This window comes from Amphiura filiformis, chromosome 15 (assembly GCF_039555335.1).
Source record: "Amphiura filiformis chromosome 15, Afil_fr2py, whole genome shotgun sequence".
Taxonomy (NCBI): domain Eukaryota; kingdom Metazoa; phylum Echinodermata; class Ophiuroidea; order Amphilepidida; family Amphiuridae; genus Amphiura; species Amphiura filiformis.
In genome coordinates this window covers 58,245,255-58,271,181 of record NC_092642.1, presented here as the reverse complement: position 1 = coordinate 58,271,181, position 25,927 = coordinate 58,245,255, and the positions used below count along the sequence as shown (strand labels likewise).

Here is a 25,927-nt window from a genome sequence, read left to right as displayed (position 1 = left end):
GTGTTTATTGGAACTGATAATAACGAATAATGGTCTTTAAGATATTAGAAGAGCTCAGTAACCATGATAATTTCTTGTCCTATTGTGTTTGTTCATTTGCGTGTGGAGAGATTCTTTTGATGGGGCATTTAAACTCAATGACCCCGTCGCGGACTCCATCGGTTTCAGGGCGTAGTTCATTGAACTCACTGTACTGCTATTCGAATAGCAAGTGATTTTATATTATTGCAAAATGGATCGAGGCAATTGCCTTGACAAACTTAATAAATAATTCATACCAGGAATTTATCACAGATTCTGGGAATAAAATGCGGACATTTCGTCACTCATAAACCAACGGGATTTGTATAGGTTTGGGTTGTAAAATAAACCTGAAAAGAAGAGTGTCATACCCTGCTGTTAGTGTAATATTCATCGCGATTACCTTCCACGATGGGTCAACAGGCTACTACCATGACACCAGCAGGTTTGCGTTAAAACGTTTCTTACTAGTATCAGATAGTTATTGACAGCTGATTGGGCTTATACTTGAGCACTGTGCATGTATGTGTATTTAGCACATAGATTATCATTAGGTCTACAGTATGCCAACATGATACATTGAAGTTTAGTATCTTAAGGGATGGGGTATGAACGCTTGGACAGTATGGAAATTCGCAATGTAATTGTTTTTTACCTGGTATTTTAATGTAATCTGTTATTGATAATTACAGACGAGCCCGAGAAATTACACTCAGTGACGGCAGAAGCACCAGGATTGGGTAAGTGGACCATTTTAAGCCTTAAAAATCACGGAACAAGCCTGGATGGTCTTGTTTGCTTTACTATTACTGTTAATAGCAAATTTTAACCCATTAGAAATTAATTAATTTTCTTTTCAAATGGAGCACTTACCTCATGCCCGGTGTAATTCCAATGTACATTTGTCAATTTGGGGTGTTTTTTTCACTTAACCACCCCATCAAATATTAACGTATTGATGGATATAAATAACTTGATGTGGTATAACGCCACTTTTTAGTGCAGAAATTAGGTAGACTAGATAGGTTTGGCCCATTGTTTGTTGTGATTTCATACGACTAGTCGAATAAAATTAGAGTCACGCGGTAGCCGTGACCAGCAAGTTTTAAAAAAGGACTGTTAAAGAAGACTAATAAGATGCTCCCGCGAGACTATATTTACACCTAACATTAAAACACTTGACTTCTATTGTTCTATGATATTTTTCGCTGGGTACAAAGTGTATCTAAAACCATGTTTAATGTTATTTAGAGTCCCAAATGTAATATCTTGACAACTCATTAATTCAAAAAGGGACACCAATCCTACAGTCAACCATTGTTTAATAATAAACAAACACTTTTGCTTCATTTCACCCGGTATTTCATAGCGAAAATTAGCATGATTAGTGGAAAATAATGCTGATCCAGAATTTTTGGACAAGGCTACATCACTAGCGGGCAATCACCTACACACTACTTTTTCAGATTTACTTCCAATTATACCCTAGCATTTTCTGAGATACCCTACATAAAAATTCTGAGCCCCATTCGCCAAAAAATCAAGTTTTCACAATTATTTTGTTCTTTCCGGACGATGCACCCATTCATATAATAAATAATGTACTTCGACACAGCAATTTATATCAGAGTCCCGTAGGTCAATGGTTTCGGCGTTCGACTCCGGATCCGGGGATCCGAGTTCGAAACCCGAGGACCAACTGTTTTTTTCAATATTGTATCAAACAATTTTATTGTCATTAATCAAGGATAACACAATTTTAATCATCCAGTGCTATTGTGATATTATTTTTTTTTATCAAAGCAAGATGTTTGATTCTCAGGTTTATTATTTATTATATTAAGGGCCTATTTAAAAAAAACCTATAGTGCAGCCGCTAGCAGAACAAATAATAAAAGAAATCTCTTTATTACTTTCTTTCTTTATTTAAATCTGAACAACACAACAATCTGAATAACACAAGAAACTAGATCAGGTTACCAATATTTTCTCATTTAATAAAGTTCTGTCATACCACGGGGCGATTCGCATGATAATAGGGCAATAAAACATGTAATATGTATGAATGGTTGTTGAATCGATGTAGAGACCTGTCCCTCTGTCATCTTCAGCTATCGTAGAACTGTATTCCTACATGACTGTCATTTCAATTGTTATACCGTTCCGGTTGGTTTGTTGCATGCACTCTATAGGTGTGAAAAATTGTTCCACTAAATGGAAGGCCAGCAGGGACAATAACGTATCCAAAAAGAGGAGACACCCAAATATGGAAGGTCATTAAAGTCATACGTAAAGAAAAATTAGCAAAGCGGCAAAAATACACAAAGGCCTATTGAAAGGAGGGACTGTCCCACCACAGACACACAGAACAACTTGGCACAGCCTATAAGAATGTGCAACAAGATTTTCCACAGGGCTGCAAAGAACCACAAGCCGCGAAATTTTGATAGCTAACAAGCTGAAGCTATTTAATCAACCCTCGATAGAAAGCAGGGCTTGAAGAATGAGGGAAATTAAAATCACAAACCACGAAAGACCGCCAACAACCGCCGCTCAATAGGGATGTCAAACTAGATTACCCCGCAGGGCTACAAAGAACCACAAACCGCGAAATATGGTTAAGCTATAAAACAAGCTTAAGCTATAAATTCCCCCCCCCCCTAGAGACTGCAGGGCTTGAAGAATAAGGGAAATTAAAACCACAAATCGCGAAAGACCGCCAACAACCGCCGCTCAATAGGGATGTCAAACTATATTGCCCCACAGGGCTACAAAGAACCACAAACCGCGAAATATGGATATCCAACCAGTTTAAAAGACAAATTAGCCACCGATAGAGGCCAGGGCCCGAACAAGTAGAGAAATTAAAACCACAAACCGCGAAAAACGCCAAAAACCGCCGCTCACTAGGGATATCCAACTGGATTAGCCCGCAGGGCTACAAAGAACCACAAATCGCGAAAAATTTGGATATCCAACAAATTAAAACCACAAACTGCGAAAGACAACCAACAACCGCCGCTCAATAGAGACATCAAGCTATCACACACTGTAAAGTATAGTTATCCAACAAGCTTAAACTATAAATAATCCCCGATAGAGGGCAGGGCATAAAGAATGAGGGAAATCAAAACCACAAACCGCGAAAGACCGCCAACAACCGCCGCTTAATAGGGAAATCCAACTAGATCTATAAATCTAAATAACTATCAACTGCGAAATTTGGATATCCAACTAGATTGCCCCGCAGGGCTACAACGAACCACACATCACGAAGTATAGTTATCCAACAAGCTTAAACTATAAATTAACCCCCGATTGAGGGTAGGGCATGAAGAATGAGGAAATTAAAACTACAAACCGCGAAAGACCGCCAACAACCGCCGCTTAATAGGAAATCCAACTAGATTGCCCGCAGGGCTACAAAGAACTATCAACCGCGAAATTTGGATATCCAACTAGATCGATCCACAGGGCCACAAAGAACCACACACCGCGAAGTATAGATATCCAACGAGCTTAAACTATAAATTAACCCCCGATAGAGGGTAGGGCATGAAGAATGAGGGAAATTAAAACTACAAACCGCGAAAGACCGCCAACAACCGCCGCTTAATAGGAAATCCAACTAGAATGAACTCCAACTAGAAAGGGCTACAAAGAACTATCAACCGCGAAATTTGGATATCCAACTAGATTGCCCCGCAAATCTAAAAAACCACAATCATTAAAACATAATTATCTTGCTAAGTCGTGGCACTTAGACGCTTCCGTAGTATAAGCCTTGCTACATAGTTTCAATTTGAAGTAAACCGGACTGACTCTGTGTCTCGCTGGCATCGTCAACATTGGGTATGTGTTCTTCATATTTACATTTTCTTAGTTGCCTTGAATAATTAAAGTATATTAAAATGTATATGTATCCCTATTAACATTACAGTCACGCGGTAGCAGTGACCAGCAAGTTTTCAAAATAAACGGCTGATAAAGTTTTATCAAATTATTTACTGTCATAAATCAAGGATAACATAATTTCAAACATCTATTTTTCGTTTTATTCGTTTTATGGAGTACTTCGTAACTCGATGACTTTCCAAGCTTAGAGCTGCTTGGCTACATTCATAAAAAAGAAAGAAAATCCACCAAAAAAACGTTGACAACGTAAAGAAAGCAGCAAGTTTAAAAAGCCCCCACCTCGGCTCACTTTTTGAAACTTGGTCCCATTTTGAATATCAACAGCAAATCGGTGTTTTAACGTTTAAACAATAGCATCATTGCCATTAACATGCCTACTTGTTATTCGTTTAATTCAATCATTGGTCATGAACTTAATAATTATTATAAAACAAAACATATATAGCATATTGGCCAAGAACAACATAATAACCTTTCTGATCGTTCCAGAATGCTAACAACTTAAAGGAGTATTTCGTGATCCTAGCATCCTCTATTTATGTCATTTTTCATTAGATATCCACGAAAAAACCTATTCCCAAAATTTCAGTTGATTCCGATTTTGCTTTCACGAGTTATGCATGATTATGTGTATTACACTGCTCCATAGACAATGCGTTGTAATTTCGTTCTGGTGCACCAGAACGAAATTCAAATTTCACGATATCTTTGCTAAACGAATTAATCTGCAAGAAATATTTTGTACATAAACATTATGTAGCCAGAGGTTTCCAGTGATATAAAAATCTCAACTTTTTTGAGAAAAGTGGGGGATGAGGCTGTGGATCACGAAATGCCCTTTTAATATCGCATCGGCACATCAAAGATACATAACACTTCTGGAAATGTTTTAAGTTGATAATTATGACAAAGATTAAATCAGTATCTTTTACAAATGGGACCAAGTTTCAAAAAGTGAGCCGAGGTGGGGGCTTTTTAAACTTGCTGCTTTCTTTACGTTGTCAACGTTTTTTGGTGGATATCCACTTACTTTCAATAGTTTCGGAAACTGTCGGTTTCCTTTATCGATGCTATAGAGTACCGAAGTGATGACGTCACAGAAAACTTTTTTTGCATTTCAGCGTTTTGAATACCATGTATCTGTGGAGCATGATGAAAAACATCCACAGTTCCAAAATTAGTTCCAAACCCTGTTTCCAGACGAACATTTGTATATTGTTCACTTCAGTGGCGGCAGAAGCATTGAAATTTAGGGGGAGGGGGTCTGAATGTAATGTACGTTTTCATAGGCCATGATACCCATAGACTAAATGTAATGCACGTTTTCCTAGGCCAGGATACCCGTACACATATATTTTCTTAGTATGTTAGCAGTATTGTTACATATAATGTGCTTTTGGACTACTAAGAACAAGAAAAAACACATTAATATTTGTACAGTTCAAGTCTGTATGTACAATTATTCCTCGTAAAATATAAAGCAAAGTTTGTGTGATACTTTCCTTTTTATATGTTTTGTTTTCTTTTCTTTTCTTTTCTTTTCTTTTCTTTTCTTTTCTTTTCTTTTCTTTTCTTTTCTTTTCTTTTATTTTATTTTATTTGATTTATATTTATATTTTTTATTTCATTTTATTTTTGGTTTTATTTTCCCTTTTTTTTTTTATTATGTTTTATTTTATTTTATTTTATTTTATTTTTTTATTTTTTTGTAATTTTATACCATCTGCTGGCCAGTAATAATTTTAAAAAAAACTACTGCCATCTGTCTCTGTTCATGGTGTTGGTTTGTTTGCTGAAGTCTTTAGCTGTTCCAAAATCAATTCCAAACCCTGTTTCCAGACGAACATTTGTATGTTGTTACAAGGAATTCAAAGTAATTTTATCATCAAGTGACTCACATAGAGGAATACGACATCTATCGTGAGCCAATCTGCATTCTGTTGCCTGCAAAATCCGACGATCAGGTAAAAATTCTAAAAGGAGCGTGACTAGATATTCGCGTTAATTTCATGATAAGCTTAAAACGCATTGAAAACGCCAAATTGTAGTCACAAAATATATAATGTTAGTAAATCACTAAAGCGAATGGTAACGTATAGGTATGTGGAAAAGAACTGCAATAACAATAACAAACTATGTGCCCAAAAAGTTGTCTTTGGCATGTCGCTTTTTTGAAATACACCAAAAATATCAAATTTTGGGGGAAAAAAAACCCAAAATTTAAAACAAACACGAACCTCCCAAACTTAATACATATTCGTACTCGGCGGCCCAGGCACTACCTGCCGCTGTGATTTGGGGTAACTCGTTGCTCCTCTCCAGATACCTGTACTTCAAGTTCGCCCATACCCCACGCCTTAAAGTGGAAGCCCCGCTTTTGGTTCAAGTTCCTTAGGGAATTAGTCAAGGTTAAAATTTATCCATGTAATTCCTGTTTTGTCTGTCATCAAAGTAACAGGTGTAAGTCAGTTCTTCTGTGGTGAACTGGCCAAGTGGGGCTTCCTGATTAAGTTATCAACTAGAGAATTTTGACCAAAGACCTCATACTTTCTAATCCAGCGGCATATTTCAAACTGTATACTTTATTTTGATACACCCTATATTTCACACCTGCCTAAGTCACCCAGTTGAGAAAACTGGACGCTGTACAATCTTATGAATATTAATTAGCCATATTTCCAAATATGTCAACGCTTAATCGGACACAATAGAATCATGGTAGATGTTGGGGATTTTTCTTAATTTGACTGGTCTAAAACTGTACTTCACGGTTTTAAACAACAGCAATAGAATATGGTAATGAAAATGCTGATCATTTCAATGCTTTCTTTCAAACATAGGTCAAGATCTAGCCGATGCTGTATGTACCAACCAAACCCCTATAAATGTCAACCAACCTTGCACCGATGAGACGGTACCGGAAGAGAGTCCAATGGGCTATAAGCTATCTGAGGAGGATGTTCTTAAGCTTCTTAAAGGTATTGATAGTAAGAAAGCCACTAGTCGGGACAATATCAGTCATAAACGCCTCAAAAGTGTGTAAGTACAATTATGTAGACCCAAGGACTATTTTAGGCGGAATTATACTTTGATCAGCTCGTAATCGGCGGGCCTTATAACATCGCTGATTAATATCAATATATTTTATTGCGAAAATTGTCTTGTGACACTTCTCACCAGAAGTATCAAAAATTATTAATTCAAGCCCTATACTTTGTCTACTTTATTTAACATGCTCAATATAGACCAGTCAGGTCAACAATAACACTCTAAGGTCTACTTTTCGGCGTAGTGGTAAAAGCCTAACAATTCCCGCCGATTACGAGCTGATCAAAGTATAGTCACTGCACATTTGCAAGTATAGTATAACGGTTATGCAATGGTCTTCGGAGTAAGGGTCGAGGGAGTAGTTCCCATTGAGTTTCTGAGGCAAATTTCACAATCGTTCCACTAATCCGATCATACTGCAGTTACTGTTCATTTTTACAGTGCTCTCACCATTGACGTGTGACCTCTACAAACAGTGTATGTTAGAGGTATAGGGCATTGCCTAGTTAACGTCACTGTGTGAAAAATAACCGGGCAATATTTTTTCTACTCTCTGAAATTTTAGAAAATATAGTTTTGTAACATGTCCTAAATTTTTAGCTAATTTAGATGTTTGGAAATATTTGCACTTTTGTGTTTTAGTAAGGAATGGAACGGCATGGCCATCAAAATTCCCTGTGTAAATCGAATGCAACTTTTAGTGACTATCACTCACTTGTGCACCGCTCTCTTCCGAAGGACATTAAAGCTAAACCACTTGACGGATATTTTTTGTACTTGCTGTCATGTCAATCAAGAATAATGTATACATTTCATGTAGGCTAAAAACTGAGTAGGTGGGGCATCTGCAAATGTTCGTACCTCCCTGATACGTAAATGGCAGATAACAGCAAAAACAACTCCCATATCTGTCCATAATTTTGATCAGTGGAGCGAGCCAGGGGATTTCAAGTGGGTGATTATTGATTGGCAAGTGCCATATTTGGGCATAAGTGCAGTCCACCATTCAATGTGGAGGATGGGCTCGACTTTATCGATTGATTTTGCTGGAGTACTAAAATTACTTCACCGCGACAGATGCGCGCGAAAATATACAATTTAACATTAATTGGCCAAATGAGGACAATTTATTATTGTATCCTACAACTTGGTCAAAGGAAGATGCTTTTGGTCAATTTCACTTCAGTGGCGGCGGAAGCATTGAAATTTAGGGGGGGGGGTCTGTATGTAATGTACGTTTTCATAGGCCAGGATTCCCATAGACTAAATGTAAGGCACGTTTTCCTAGGCCAGGATACCCGTGCACATATATTTTCTTAGTATGTTAGCAGTATTATTACATATAATGTGCTTTTGGACTACTAAGAACAAGAACAAATATACATTAACATTGTACAGTTCAGTTCTGTATGTACAATTGTTCCTCTTAAAATATAAAGTAAAGTTTGTGTGATAGGCCTACTTTCCTTTTTTATATGTTTTGTTTTGTTTTATTTGATTTATTTTTATATTTTTTATTTCTATTTTTTTTATAGTTTTACTCCATTATATTTTATTATATTATATTATATTATATTATATTATATTATATTATATTATATTATATTATATTATATTTTTTATTTTTTATTTATGTAATTTTATGGGTATCTATAATTTATACCATCTGCTGGCCAATAATAATTAAAAAACTACTGCCATCTATCAAGGATTAATATTATTACTGCAGAATCCTGGATAGAGGGCAGTATCAGCAGGCATACTCATAGACAAAATAGGCCGGGATCATAGATTAGAATCTAATGTACGTTTTCCTACGCCAGGACGCCCATAGATTAGAATGTAGTGTACGTTTTCTTAGGACAGGACGCACATAGACTATGTTATGTACGTTTTCATTGGCCAGTATGCCCATATACCAAAACGTAATGTACGTTTTCTTAGGACAGGACGCCCATAGACTATGTTATACGTTTTCATTGGCCAATATGTCCATAGACTAGAATGTAATGTATGTACGTTTTCTTAGGACAGGACGCCCATAGACTATGTTATACGTTTTCATTGGCCAATATGTCCATAGACTAGAATGTAATGTACGTTTTCTTAGAACATGATGCCCATAGACTAGAATGTAATGTACGTTTTCTTAGGACAGGACGCCCATAGACTAGAATGTAATGTACGTTTTCTTAGGACAGGACGCCCATAGACTATGTTATGTACGTTTTCATTGGCCAATATGCCCATAGACTAGAATGTAATGTACGTTTTCTTAGGACAGGATGCCCATAGACTAGAATGTAATGTACGTTTTCTTAGGACAGGACGCCCATAGACTAGAATGTAATGTACGTTTTCTTAGGACAGGACGCCCATAGACTATGTTATGTACGTTTTCATTGGCCAATATGCCCATAGACTAGAATGTAATGTACGTTTTCATTGGCCAGTATGCCCATATACCAGAAAGTAATGTACGTTTTCTTAGAACAGGACACCCATAGACTATGTTATGTACGTTTTCATTGGCCAATATGCCCATAGACTAGAAAGTAATATACGTTTTCTTAGAACAGGACGCCCATAGACTATGTTATGTACGTTTTAATTGGCCAATATGCCCATATTGAGAAGAATGCAAAAATTGTCACAAATTTATCAAGAGGTACGTGTAGTAGGCCTACCACCTTAATTCAGTAAGCCTTTTTATTTAATCACCGTCGGTGTAGCCTAAAATGATTTAAAACAGAACAGAATGAAATAAAAAAAACGAATTGTCTTCAAGCAGACAATTCCGAGCTAGGTCAATGAAGATAATGTGGTTAGTGATCCTTAACACACATAGAATCTAACTATAGATAGTAAAAGTGTGAATAAAAATAATTTAATGGCGTATTTCGAATTCTGCTACATGTAGTTCTGAGAAAAGTGTAAGCTGTAGGCCTACTGTTACAGTAATATTCATCGCGATTTCTTTCCACGATGGGTCAACAGGCTACTACCATGACACCAGCAGGTTTGCGTTAAAACGTTTCTTACAATCACATAATATTATTGACACTGCAGTTGATTAGTAACATGTTACATGTTATGCTTGTACTTGAGCACCTGGGCATTTATCATTCCCGGTTATATTACCGTACATGATACATTGAAGTTTTGTATTTTGTAAGCTATTCTCTATTAATGATAAATACACCAAGCATAAGGGTCGTATTACATGTATTTCAATGTTATCTATTTAATAATTACAGACGAACCCGAGAAATAGATTTTGATTTTCATAAAAACTTGTTAAAGTGAACAACGTAGCTTTACCACTTCCTCAGTGGCGTAGCCAGGATTTTGGTGTGAGGGGGCAACTCCAAATTTTTGTCCTCATTTAGGTGGAAAGGCAATGTTTAGGAAGCAATGTCAGATTTTAGTCCCCATTTGTCAATTTTTTGTCCCATTTTTGGGAATTTTAAGGACATTTTGCTCTTTACCGTCCCCATTTTGTCCCTGAAATTTTTCTGGGCGGGAGGGGGGACTCTGCCCCCTGGCTACGCCACTGCACTTCCTGCAATTGTGTAAATAAGTTCTCGTATAGGTAAATTGCATATCAAATTAAATTTAGTAGTAATCACAGTAATCTAAAAGTTTTAACAATCTTCAGTATTATATAGCATCAAGTAGTCTTGGTAATCTGCAGTATATAACACATAGTATAGGTAATATTCAGCAGATACCAGTCTATTAGCAGATATCTTAAATGTACGGCATCAATTTCAATGTAAATCATGTTAAGAATTATGACCCCTGAAAGAAGGGCGGGCTTTCTTTTTGTACAGTAATTTGGTAGTTTATATGACATTTATCTTGTCTTTTGTTTTCTAGACGAAATAGCCCAAACAAACAAACAGTGGTGTGGAGCTCTAGAAGGTCATAATTTGGAAGACTTACAGAATTTATATACGGAGGATGCCAAAGTTTATAATTGCCCAGGTTGTCCACCTGAAGCCGGTAGGCAAGGTAAGGTATTGGATTATCACTGCTATTCATTTGTATCTTGTACGAAACTAACATTCTACTAGTCCAGTCAAAGTGGGTTTTGACTCACCACTAATTGCAACAGAATTTTTTTCACTCCTATGAATGTCAGAGATGTCCCCTGAACAGCATACAAAAAGTATACTAAAATATACTTGGTGGAAAGGTAGTTTTTGGCGGGAAAAGGTCATACAGGGGTCAAATTTTCAAAATTCAGAAAAAATATAGTTTGCCATACCTGTGATGTACGGTTCTTGAGTTATAGCCGAAAAGGTCAAAGGTCAAATGTTGGGTTCAATAGAGGTCAAAAAACTAAAAATTGTCTGATTTAAACCAAAATAGTCTCAAATTGTTCGGCTTGCAAACATAATATATTTAAAGAATATTTGCACTGTTTACGTTGTTTAATTACATGCGTAACATCGAAAACTAGGTCGGGGTCAATAGAGTTCAATGGTCAATGACCTCTTTTACACTGCTACCTAGGTAACGAAGCATCCAAGATATGGCAAACTATTCTTATTTTGGAGTGTTTTTAAAAGACGAACACATTGAGACCATTTTTAAGGAGATCAGAGCATTTTTTCAAAGTTGACTCTCGTGGAGCCAAAAATTCGACCTTTGACCTTTTTGCTTATAACTTGAGAATGGTACATCACAGATATGACAAACTGTACTTTTTCTGAATCCTTAAGACTAGAGGAATGCTTTGGTATAGTTTTTAAAAAGATAAAGCAATTTTGAAATTTGACCCCTGTATTCATTCATTCATTCATTCATAAAAGGTTTATTAAGAAATTGTCATCACAGTGTAAAAACCGAATTGCAACAATTTTACATGTATGACCTTTTCCCGCCAAAAACTACCTTTCCACCAAGTATATTTTAGTATATGTTTGGTATGATGTTCAGGGGACATCTCTAAAATGTATAAAAGTGAAAAAAATTCTGTTGCAATTAGTGGTGGGTGACAACACTAATTTGCTTAGATTGACTGGACTCTACCCACACTGGGCCAAAATTAACGAAACTAACAGAATGTTAGTTTCGTTAATTTTGGGCCAAAATTATTGCAATTGCTGAAAAAAACCAGCCGCGATGAGGAGTCTGAATCGGTCTGAATACGGGCATGGTACCACCACATGGCTCCTTGCACCCATTGATATAGGTCTGATCGTACTTATTTCATGTAAAGAGCATATCTAATTTAGTACGTAATGTGAAATTGACAAAATATTATGAATGTTACAGTTTAAACTTAAAGTTGTTTTATCATCCTTTCCTTCTTGCTTATACTCTCCAACAAATGCATTTGACTTTCATGCATAATTTATATATTGTATCATAAAACATAGAACATAATAATCCTTTTAAAAACATGAAGTTGCGATCAAATCATTATTGTATCATCCTTTTGATATCATTTCATATTTTTGCTTTTGTTTCAAAAGATCTAGAAAAACTGTTACAGTGGTTCTCCCAATATGAGGTTACCAATGTCAAACTCAGTGCTAAGGAAATCCAGCCAGGATCCGCCAATAAGACTGGCAGTACGATATGGGATCGAGAAAAGTATTTTCTACAGCACGATTCCATAGTTAAATTTAACGGGAAGTAAGTAACTATTTTTCTTTTTGTTATTACCCAAACTGGGAAATAATTCAATCGTCAAAGTTGTCTAAAGTGAGATATTCTGTCATTTGTACATTGCTAGTATTCATTTTACCAAAGCTAGGCTGATAGAGCTGATGGGTTTAATTTCATACATGGCTTATGGAAATTCATATTTCTTCCATAAGGCCTCAAAAATAAATTGTTTGATTATTTATTTATTTTTTACTTTACTTTTTAAAGCCGTAAATTGTGTTTGATATTGGCATTTGATCTTTTTTTTTTCTTTTTTTTTTATTTCTTTTAAGTTTTTTTATTTCTTTACTTTTTTATTATTTTTATTTTTTGTAAAAAAAAGTCTAGGGTGGGGCTTACTTTTAGGGTCGGTCGGGTTACGCCAATCAAACAAATTTATTGAGGCCTAGTTATTAACTATTGATTAGTAACCAAATTGGTTGAGATGTTTCGAACTCACCTTTTAATCCATATTAATATCAAACTTATTTCTCCCCGTCACTTGGAATTTAGTGCCAATGTAAATTTTGAGGTTAGCAATTAAATCTACATTTTAATTAAATTACAAATGTTATATAAACCGAATGTATCTTTTTCTCTGCAGCAAAGTAGTCGTTTGGAAGCGGGAAGATAACAGGCTAAAAATATACATCGATTCTTGGAACCAAGTAAACAACGTGAACTAGATGACGATGAAATGATGAAATCAAGCAAATAATGTTAACTCTGACGATGAACGTTTAGATGACAATGAAATGATTGTTTTTTGCCAAATGTTACCCATTTGAGGATATAAGACTATTCAGCACGTGATGCGTGTTCAGTTATGTTCAACAGTGGATAAAAAAACGACTGAATGCTAGACTATAGTTTTGTTAATTTTGATTGAAAAAATAGATGACGGAGAACCACATACTGTCACAGAACCACATTTCGGAACATTTTGGAATTGATTAACGTAAACGAAACTGTTACGTGGGTTCGAGTCCCCGTCCCACCACCGTGTTGCGCCATTGGGAAAGGCGCTTTACCTCGCTTGCCTCATCCCACCCAGGTGCAATGGGAATTCGTTAGGGTTATCACAGTCGTTGTACTGATGAACCCTGCGCCATTTGTAGGCTATAAACTTAGTTCCGGCATAATCTAATGACGGCGGAATAAATGTAAAGCGCTTTGAGGCTGTTTACGGCATAAAGCGCTATATAAATATCTACATTTTTTTTTTTTAAACTTCGATATTTCGTGAGGATGTAGACTATGCAGATGCGAGGATATGAATTTATTATGAATAATGGTTTTAACAAAACTTTCTACAAATAAATAACAGCCAGTGAAAGAATTCACTGACCACATCCTGGGCGTAGTCAGGTTTTCGGAACGAGGGGTGGGGTGGGGTCACGGAACGAGGGGTGGGGTGGGGTTACGGAACGAGGGGTGGGGTGGGGTTACGGAACGTGGGGTGGGGTTACGGAACGAGGGGTGGGGTGGGGTTACGGAACGAGGGGTGGGGTGGGGTTACGGAACGAGGGGTGGGATGGGGTTACGGAACGAGGGTGGGGTGGGGTTACGGAACGTGGGGTGGGGTTACGGAACGAGGGGTGGGGTGGGGTTACGGAACGAGGGGTGGGGTGGGGTTACGGAACGAGGGGTGGGGTGGGGTTACGGAACGAGGGGTGGGGTGGGGTTACGGAACGAGGGGTGGGGTGGGGTTACGGAACTAGGGGTGGGGTGGGGTTACGGAACGAGGGGTGGGGTGGGGTTACAAACTTATGAATGCACCAACTGAAATTTGTTAGTGCCGACTGAAATTGTAAATTGTAAGTTTTAATCCAAAAATATTAGTGATGTGCTTTTCTGGAATCGGAAGTAGATGCAATGCACATTTTATTTTATTAGAACTGGGTTATAAATTAAAGTTAAAATTCCATTTTAATTAATTTTTAAAAGAGAATACCAAAGAATTACAATTCGAGTGTATACATCCAAATAATCAAGCTTAAAGACTTTTGAAAGTGAGATTTCAATATATTCTGATCTTTAATTTATCGGAATTAGTTATTTGGTGTTGAAGTCACATTCCCAGTAGCCCTGCAATGGAATTGATTAAATAGGAGAGTTCGATAAAGGACAGCTTTTAGCGGTGCAGTAACCGACTGCTCTTTCTGCTTACAAACCCCTGATCTGGCTGAGATATATTGATGATATTTTCCTCATCTGGACGCATGGCCAAGAAGAACTTGAAAACTTCATCATCCATTGCAACACCAAACACCCCAGTATCAAGTTCACAGCTGAGCAATCTAAGGAGTCGATTCCATTCCTTGATGTCATGGTCAGCCTGCACAATGGGTACCTGGAGAGTGATCTGTACTTCAGGAAATCCTCCTCGAGGCGGCCCATAAAAAGGCAGGCTCCTGAGGGTGCCATCCGTGTTCCCATCGCAGTTCCATGGATTTGAAGATAGTGGTTGCCAGCCAGTTCGAAGTTATTTTGAAGGAGAATGAGCTCCATGAATTTGCTCAAAGTGTTGATCATGTCCTTGGTCTGCTCTCTGTTGTGTTGGTGCTTGCATGCAGCATATTTGAGGAGAGGTGGTTTGAGCCCGGGGGTCACTCCCATTGTGGCCTGTACACCATCCGCGATAATGAAAACGCGTAAAAAGGGTAGATTTTCGTAGGTAGGCACGATACGCGCGTATCGTGATTAGGGTGTCAAAAACATGAAAAATTGAAAAAAAAGGTAGCAAAACTGCAATTGCTAATACGCGGAAATGAAATTTAGGGTATGAAATTTGATTTGATTTAACACCCTGTTTAGGGTGTTAAATCAGGCGCTTAGGGTATCGTTTTAACCACGGGTTAAATCCTTGTTTAGGGTGCTTTTCAAAAGTTGATTATCGCGGATGGTGTACAGGCCACAATAGGAGTGAACCCCCCGGGGGTTTGAGAGGGGAATTAAGAAGCCATCCGGGAAAAAGCCGAACAGCCAACACTCAACAAGAAGGGACGTCTCCATTTCCTGCTATCGCACGCCTGGGACCCCACCGTGAAGCAACTTCCTCGCCGATTACCATCAAGTGACCAAACCACCAGTCAAGTCTGAAAGACCCGGCGAACAGGTCGCAATGTTAAAAAAAATCGTTGGTGAGTCCGAAATTTGATTCATATTTTGTCTAGATGTACACCGGAATGGTTATGCTTGATTTACAGAAGGCGTTTGACACCGTCAACAGGTCAATCATGTCAACCTTCTTGAGGTGGAGTCAGTGGAGTGGTTTGGATCATTTTTGTCTGGGCGTAAACAAGTTGTCATCATCATCATCATCAGTCGGCTGCGGAGCAGGCGACTATAAGCTTTCTCTAACTGTTGCGATTTTGGGCAAGCGAAACAATTTTGTTTGGCTGCAGCATCCCTTCAGTATTTGCCAGGAGGTGCTGTACATACTGTAAGTACAGTGTCCGCGGCCGTCCCGGTTTCCTCCTCCCATGTGGTGGAATATAAAGGGCATATTCTTTCACAGGCTCGTCATCTTCAAGACGCAGTATATGGCCGAGAAATTTGAGTTGATGAATCTTGACTCTGGCAACCAGTGGAGTGGTGTTGGTCAGATTGTAGATGGTTTCATTTGGGATCCGATCCACACGCTTGATGTTTAACATGACTCTCTAGCAAGATGTTGCAAAGGCATTGATCTTGTTTTCCATGTCCTTGGTGATTACCCATGACTCGCACCCGTCATGCCCGTACAGAAGGATAGTGACACAAGTTGTCTCAAATAGCTTGATTTTTGTTTCGATTGGCAGGGATGGGCTTCTCCAAAGGCGTTCCAGTTTCCAGAAAGCGGCCCAGGCTAGTGCTTTTCTTCTTTTTAGGTCTCCAACACTAGAGCCCATCTTGGAACCCAAGTACTTGAAGTCTGTGACATGGTTGATGGTACTACCATAGACTTCAAGTGCTGGCTGAGTGTTACAGTTTGCAGTCATATATTCTGTCTTAGGTGCGCTGATGACAAGGCCTAGATCTGCTGCTGCTGTTGCAGTCCTAGTAAGTTGTGACGGGCCCGGGCTATAGAAGATTCCAACAGGGCAATATCATCAGCAAAATCCAGGTCATTCAGCATCCTAGCAGGATACCTGCTTGACAAGTTGTATGCATTGGTAATACTATACTGTTTCTGAACCATTAGACGTCAGGTGCGGGGTTCCCAGAAGAGTCTGTGAGGTCCACTATCATAGCATAATCTTATAAAACACTTGAACAACTGCCTTTCACTTCTGAAACTGTATAAGACTAGAAATATTCTGTCGGTTCGTGCCACGTCACTTCCTGTTGATGATGAGACTCAAATTTGAGTGAAAGCAAGTCCTTGGTTCGATTTTTTTCTTGATGATTTCTGTCATTGGTGTTGATATTTCGATCACAAATGTGACGTGTCATGTCAAAAGGAGACACTTTTGGGCAGGATCGTAAATGGAGAAATAGCCAAAAATCTGCTCGGGGTGATTTTTTTCACAACTTGGGTTTGTTGCCAATTTGTGATGTTATTAATGTTAAAAATATTGTCTGATAGTTTCAGACCAAAATATAACTGGCATTTTGTATTTTTTGAGACATTTTCACGGTAATTCCTACTCTCAACATTGTCAATAATATTTTTAAAGGCCGATATTTCAATTTCCAAATTTTATAATACCATAATTTACGAACTCAATATCTTTGCTTAGGAATGTCTGATTCCATTGGGGAAAACGGCCTTGTGGAGCAACATATCTCTATATTTAAGATATGTAAAAACCTCAAAATTGATAACCTGCCCAAAAGTGTCTCCTTTTGACATGACACGTCACAAATAGTCAGTGGATTCAAACAAGTTTCTAAGTTTTCAGAGTGGAAGTTACTTACTTGATTTATCGTTTTATATAATGACAAACCGACAATTAAAGTCCATGGTCGAGTGTTGTTTTTCCGAAATTGACGATGTTGCCACTCCAGTCTGGAGTGACTAGTCTCCTTCACAGCCGGTTTCTGTCGTTCATTACAAACCGTGAGCCACGTGAAGCTTGGGCCCAAGACTAGAAGCTGGACCGACAGAATACACAACAGTGACAGTCAGCGAACTCAAAAACCGTGAAATACTAACATAGTCTATATACCTACACTAATAATAATTGAATTCACATGCAGCGATTCATCTTATTTAAGACTTTTTTACTTAAAAATTAAATGGGGTTCACGCAATAATTGGTAGTTTAACATTGGGCTGATTGGGTGGAATGCACCAAGTGACCGGTGGAATTTATATGGGGGTGAACATGGTAACATGGAAATCACCGTTTCCTCTGATGGGGAAAAAGGCGGAAACAATAGGAAGTTCAAGTGTAAATAAACATAGTTTAATGGCGTATTTCGAATTCTATTTCATGTAGTTCTGGGGGGAAATAAGCTGTGCTGAAAGTTTATTACGATCACTTTCTATGATGATGGGTCGACTGGTTACTAGCATGACACCAAAAGCTTTGCGTTAAAACGTTTCTTACATTCACATAATTATTGACAGTTGGTTAGTAGCATTTATATACCTCATGAAAGTGCAGTCATTGAATGAGCTATGCCCTCAAAACTATGGACCCGTCCACAGCAGCATTCGTCATTGGCCAAGTGTTTTTAAAATGCGTTAAAAAAATTGATTTTAATGCTAATTTATTGCACATTCAAAGGAAGCCTCATTACCTTTTTGAAATAGCCGAAGCATCTTATTTATAAAAGAATATATGAATATTAACTGCACCTGCTAAAGTTGATGTCGTTTAGGAGGCAGATAATTTTATTTCAATTTCATATAGGCCAAAATACTTTTTTAATTTAGTGAAAATGAACGCTGAAAAGATGATTAAAAATCTATGTAAAAATTACATAGAACCCCGAAAAAGATTACTGGTTCGTTTCGTTATGGTAATCTAATCTTCCATTTTCTTAAAATAATTAACTTGGGGGTTCCATGCGAAAATCTTGAATAAAAGGGGGAAACCCAACGTCTACATGTATACCCGGGGACTATACACTATACAATCATGATGAACTTTTTTGATACCTCATTTTGTCCAAATCGATGCAGAATTGATGACACAGTGACCTTTTGAATGTACCTACCCAGGATTTTAAAGTTGCAGTAATTCCTATTGATGTTGTTTTCCTGCTTCTCAAGATTTTTCATAAAGGTACACAATAACAGAAACGGACTAAGACTGTTTGACGTCACTTCATGTGTTTTATTGAATACAGATACTCTTTTACTCCTTCCTGAATGTTTTACCCTTCACTCTGGGAAGATCAGGTAAGCACCATGTTGCCGTCTGTCTCTCCACTTTTTGATCACCTTCCTTGCCAGCTTCCTTGTTACTCTTAACTGCCTAAACAGTATGACTTGGAAGGCATCCAGAGGATGATTTAAGCACTTCCCACCACACCACTGTGCTGACTTGCGGTTAGCACAGCTGCGTGAGTGAACATGACACCACTGCTGGTACATTGCATTGACGGCCATGGTTAAATTTGAATTTGGACTGATCACAATGCTAGTCGATTTCACATTTTATGTTACCTACAGAAGGTGTGAATTATCCTTCATGCATACATCACTTTAGATCTGAAATCGACCAAGTAATAATGACACACGCACAATTCTTAAACAACATCTTTTGCACAGAATTCAATGGGATTTGAAAAGTAAAGTGGCAGTTGAAACTCTGGTGATAACACGTTTGCAGTGCATGATGGGGCTTCCTTAAATCATCCTCTGGAAGGCATCTGGTGATAGGAATTTTAGTCCCTCATGCTTTAATTTCATGTATTGATTATTGCTTAATTACTGCAACTTTTAATTTAAAAATTGAGGTGATTGCATTCAAAAGGTCATTGTGTCACCAATTCTGCATCGATTTGAGGTATCAAACTGTGTGGAATAAATATTTATCTGTAACAAATGAGGTATCAAACTGTGCGGAATAAATATATCTGTAACATACTTTTGGTAGGTCTTGACTTATAGACCAAAATTAAACTGGATACTTTCTTTTGGGGATGGGTTTATATACTTGGTCATTCCGTAAAAAAGTTCATCAGGATTGTCAATAGATATCTTTTTGAATTTGCTTGCAAACATATCCAAAGTGATTATGGAGTACAAATAATGTTAAATATATCTACAATTTTATCTGATTTTAAGTAGGAGGAACTACAGCTACAACACCAAACTTCGTTTTATAATCGTGTTTTGCATACCTTCTAGTGAACATTTTAAAGGATGTGGTAGCCATTTATATTTGTGTTTATGCAATAACATACAGGGTGTCCCTGAAAGAACTGTATCGCCGGGAACTGATTTTTTAGGCATTTTAACGCATAAACCAAACATAACTGAATAACCGATGTGGTTGAGGAATATATGAGCTATCACATACTTTTTGAAAAATTTTGAAATTTGACAATTGACCGCTCCGTTGATAAAATAAAAGAATTTTACGAAACTACCTAATTTTCAGTCCGTTCCACGGAGTCAAATTTCTATCAACGACAATAGACGCCTCGTGTGCTGATGATGTGCAGTGATTATCACTCCAAGAAATTAATACAGATCATCGATTGATATTAGAATCCGTTGAAAGGTTTAACAAATGAAGAAGTTTCGTAAATTTCTTATATTTCAAGAAGGTCAATTGTAAAAAAACAAAAATTATATGATATGGTTTATATATTCCTCAACCACACAAATTATTTAGTTATGTTTAGTTGTGGCGGTAAAATACTCAAACAAGTAAGTTTCCGACGATACCCTTCTTTCAGGGACACCCTGTATTATGTGGGTTTTTTTATTCTGGACATAGTAGCCAAATTATAGCTCTGTATTGCCTTTGTCATAGAAATACGAGGGTCATTCAAAAATATTTGCAACGGGGTTCATACTTTGCATTCATTGTCATATTTTTTACAAAAGTAACAAATAAGTTTCTAATTGCAATATATGATGTTTGGCCACATTGTGCAATTAGCCACCACTGATGGGAATTTACAAAGTTACTAACATAACAAATGATGAGACTGGCAATCATAACAGAGGTTTGTATTATTAACAACTTTCTGTATTTGTATATTGAATGAAACAAAGAGGTTTCCCATTGTCATGGTTGAAAGAATTTGAAAGCCACTGTCAAATTATGTCATTCTTTGCCTAGATGAGTCAGTAGGTTAAGGTTTACTTGACAGGTTTTACTCGACTGAGTTAATTATAATGTAGCCATAAACTTGGGTAATATGCTGATTGCTGAGTAATAGTTCCCATTATCTTGTTTAAAGTTCAGGAATGACTCTATAGTGAGAACTATAGCAAAAAGTCCCATTGTGTTATATTTACTTTTTGCGTCTAATTGTATACATTTGAAGATGTGGAATATAATAGTGACTCATACGAGTAAAACATAATGTCAAATTGTTGTCAATAATTATTCTGGCTTTTTTTTTACTCCTATAGGGGAAGGCTTTTTACAGGCCTACGTATTTGGCCTTCCAGCCTTCTCCTCCATAACATGTCTTATTAATTGAATATATTAATACAAAAGCCACCTAAGTCCATACTTTGGCCAAATTGAGTTAAGCATGGGAAATTGTTGCTATACATAGGCCTGTCATATGCATGAAAGAACAACTCAAATTCATTCTCTGTGTCTATTGGGCATGTGAAAAATAGCATGTATGAAAGAATCACCCAATTCCATGATTTGAGTCTTGTAACACATTGATTGAAATCCAGTATGTATAAAAGTCCACTTGTAACACATTCATTGCTAGAGAATGACTTTTGAACAAAAAATGGGTTTAATAAAGGAAAGTGTGTGGTTTATATTACATGGCAGAATGCTTATCAACATTATACATACCTGTGTGTGCTTTATTTTGTATTATCTTACTAGTGGTAATCTCATTCTAACATTGTTGTCTTTGTATATGATTCAAAAAGTCCAAAATTTAAAATGAACCCCACGAAGTCCCTGAAATGCTAATCGTCATACCTAATACAGGTTAATCCACTCATTTGCAAGTAAAACTTACCATATTGACCAGGTAAATCTAACTGAAGGAATTAAAATGATACATGGGTTTTTCTCTCAAAATAACTTCGCATGGACTTAGGTGGCTTTTGTATTCATGTATTCAATTGTTGTAATTAGGTTATGTTACTAATTTTTGATGTATTTTGCTAATTTAATATTGTCTGATTTTTATGTATGTAATTATGTATTTATTTGATAGGCAAATAAATGATGAATGAATTATGTTAATTATATAATACTTACAAAATGTAACAGAGTACAGCGAGCGGGTGTATAAACATACCCTTCCCCCAAACATGCCAAACACATTCCCTTACCAAAAATTTATCTGCATGGTTTTTTTGTTGTTGTTGTTGTTGTTGTTTTGTTTTGGGTTTTTTTTTACACATTTGATTTTCTTAAGTGCCCAATCTCTGATGATGATTTAATTAAATCTATCTCTGAGGGAAGCGAGACGGTTGGGATCCCTTCAAACCGGTTTAACCCACCAGAGTCTGGTCCTAAGTCCAGAGACCTCAGATAATTGTTTGATGTCTACCCAAGACAAGGAGATATGCAGTTCAAGAAATACTTCCCAAGACACCTTCAAAGAGGCATTATAATGGAGTGCTCATCTATATAAGGATGAAATAAGGCTCCGAAGGTGACTGCGCTGGTGCTCCGCCAATGAATTACTTCTCCCCGGAAGTATATAAAGGGTCGTCACCAAAATTTGTTCGTCATGCCCTTTCACCATCCATCTATGCTTCTCCATCGTGCATACTCTAGTTATTACATTTTATTTATACATTAAAAAGCGATTTGTATTGATTTGTTCATAGATTTTCCATATTAGATATTAGATATATTGCATTCGATAACATTTGTATATACTTTACATTATATAAACCTTTTTTGTAACCTACTTTACTTGTGATAAACATGTGTAATTTTGAGTTCATCGTGATTAAATAACAGATTTTTTATTTATTAAAAATCAATTATGGCATCGTGTATCGTCAATCGTGATGTCATAGATCTAAATTGCTTACAAATCGTTCCTGCCACATATTTCCTATAATAATGTTATCTGTTTCCTTATAATGCTTGCCCAGCAAATACAAACAATTGTAGAACGTGTTCAGGTTAATTTATAATTTTCTTTTTTTGACAAAACATTTTAATAACATTTAAAAATCGGATTATATGATATAACTGTCGGTTATGAAAACGTTAAAAATATTATTTTGGGGGGTCAAACATTTTGGAAAAATAATTTGGAACGTTATCAGCCGAAAAAGACTTAATATAAAGCACAAAGATCATTGCGCTCAAAAACAACAAAATTTACCACAAACTTTTAAGTTTAAAAACAATGACTCAGGAGTTTGTGTTTTCCATTCATGAAATGAGTGACTCGTGCAGTTTCACTTGTGATTCAAAATAAAACCAAGTTTGACCTTAAATTTGTATTTACGTAAAAAATCCAACTTGCCAAAATTTTCACCCTTCCACAACTTCATCGCAATATGCTATTGTAAAATTTCCCATTGAAGTTGCATGCGCCATTGCGCTCAAATCTGAGATATTGTAGAGGTGAATGGGCGTCCTTGATTTTTTTTAATTCTGATTTTTGCCACAAAAAAAAAAAGAATATTTATATAGATACCATTTGAGGCTGAAGGTAAGAATAATTATTATACGCTACTCAGTATATATCCTTCAGTGACATGCATGTTTAAAAATAAAAGTGGTGACAACGTCTCGTATAGTAGGAGCAAATATCAAATTCAATAAATACTACATTATCAGTCTTTTTCGGTTTGCTCCATTTGCGGGGCTCAAGTTAATAATACCAAATACTGTAAAAACTTATTTTTATACAGGGTGTATCAAAATGATTGGTACCGGGATTATGCGGGATATGTGACATTTTCAAAAATATATCAAAAATATAAAATTGCTAATTAATATAGTTTTTGTACTATAAATAGAAAGAGGCATAGGGCCTATGTTAACTTATTGATCTAATAACCTGAAGATAATAGGTTGATGCATCTGGAAGCTATTGTCATTTAAACGAAGATCGTCGTAATCATATAGTTTTACTTGCGCAACACAAAAGATATATGAATAGGTTCACTGCTTGAACTATTTATTGCATACATGCTCTCAATCAATATCTCATTTCAGTCTACATAACATAAAATTGCTTTACATGTACTATTAGAAAGATAGTTCTGAAGTCTCCGCCTTACGGCAATGGTAGTGTGAGGTGAAGCCCCATCTTGAATGAACACCTGGGATGGATCCATTCTGTAACTGCCCATATCACATTTTGAAACATTGTAAGTTATAGCATGTTTGCATGGGATAATCCTTGCTCTCGGAAACTGTCTTCTAAGTCTTCTCTGTACTTCTCCATAGCTTCATGTCAACCAATAATTCTTCACGATGGAACCACGCTGAAGTGTGGAATACTGTGGAGCCATTCCAATAACTCTTACCAGGTCTAACCTAACACTGTCTACAGTCTATAACCATTCTGCCACACCATCTACTTAGTAATCTCAATGCATCTTATACTACAATTTAAATTACCGTCCTAAAAGGCATTACTCTCAACCAAATATTTATTAGAACATTTATATGCATTATGAATGAAGAAATAGGCAAGGAAAAAATTAAATAAAAAAGATTTTCAACATACCATTCTCACTTAAAACATGTAAAAGGTATTTGTAGTAACATAGAGCTTTGAAAATGGTGCGCTACTGATCCAGCGTTGTGATGAACAGTGTAAAAATACCTACTTAGAATCATGTAACTTCTGAACGGAATGTGCTATCGTAAAGATCTAATATTCTTAGAAAAGATAAAACTACTATAATTTCAAATATTAAAACAATTAACCCCAAACTGGTGCAAAAATAGTTTTTAAAAATTCTGCACAAATGAGAAGTCGTCGGTACCAATCATTTTGATACACCCTGTAGTTGTATCAAAACTCAAGATCAACATTTTTTGTCAGTACAAATTAAATAAAATAGCTTTCTGTGGCAGTCGATCCACACAATGTGTTCAATGCGTTGCTGTTTACATTGTTACCTTGAATTTTGAAACACATTTCCTTTTAATGTAAATGGTAAAGTAGTAAGTTATTAGGGACCGTTCACAAACACTTGTATTGGGGGCCTGATGCAAAAAAAATTCACCCCCCCCCCCTTTACAGACCTCAAAAATGTTAGGGCCCCCTTTGTGACATGAAAATTATAGGTCAACCCCATAGAAAAGCATATGAACTCAATTTTTCCAGGAAAATTTGTGGTCATTTTTTCAGGGCCCCCCTTAAGAGGGTCAAAAATTTCAGGGCCCCCTTTTGCATCAGCCCCCCCCCTTACAAGTGTTTGTGAACGGTCCCTTATCCTCTATTGCCACTTTGGTTTACCTGCATAGGCATGATAGGTAGCTATAGGTATAATACGCAAAGCAATGCACTGGGAAATACCTTTTGACAGCGTCATTCTGATTTAAAAATAACAATCCCCGGGTTCTAGCTTTCCTGTATCCACTATAAAATACAATTGTATCTACCTATCCTTGAGTAAGCAGGGTCAAGTACACGTGTAACTAGTATTTTAAGTAGACAAAATAGGTAATACCCAGGGGGCACTTAACACAAATGTTCCCCCGGGTATGCTCCCCGGAATGACAGCTAATGACCCCCTTTTCACAGCTCCGAAAGAACCCTTAAATTTTACCAAAATAGAGCTCCGAAAGACCCTTAATTTTGATAATTTCAGCTCTAAAATATCCTTTAATTGCTCATTCCTCACATTTTGACTTATTTGCAGCTCCAAAAGACCCCCTTTTACCGGTACGCCGTCAGCTCCCAAAGACCCAACATCAAAAATGTACGATGTGTCCGCCCCCCCCCCTAACACTGCCTCAATGACAAATATTTTTTACCAAAATATCAGTTTACACAATAAATATTATTGTTGATCACACGACGTTTCATTGATTCAGTATTGTGATATCAAGGTTGGTATTATGCTAATTATTATCCAAATATGAAAATATATTGTGCGCGATTAATGGATCCGTTTTAAAAAAACCTTGATTCCAATAACCTTGCAAATAAACTACAATGTGTTCAGCTTGATTAATAATGGTAACAATAGTAACAATAGAAATGA

General features: G+C 36.8%; 1 protein-coding gene across 1 annotated transcript; it reads left to right on the top strand.

The window, feature by feature from the left end:
• Nucleotides 1-396: 396 nt before the first annotated feature.
• LOC140170676 (uncharacterized) lies at nt 397-14,021 on the top strand. Its single transcript, XM_072193921.1, has 6 exons — nt 397-466; nt 714-761; nt 6,777-6,914; nt 10,864-10,998; nt 12,468-12,630; nt 13,247-14,021. Exons 1-6 carry the CDS (start codon nt 433-435, stop codon nt 13,326-13,328), a joined length of 600 nt encoding a protein of 199 aa, XP_072050022.1. The 5' UTR covers nt 397-432; the 3' UTR covers nt 13,329-14,021.
• Nucleotides 14,022-25,927: the final 11,906 nt, after the last annotated feature.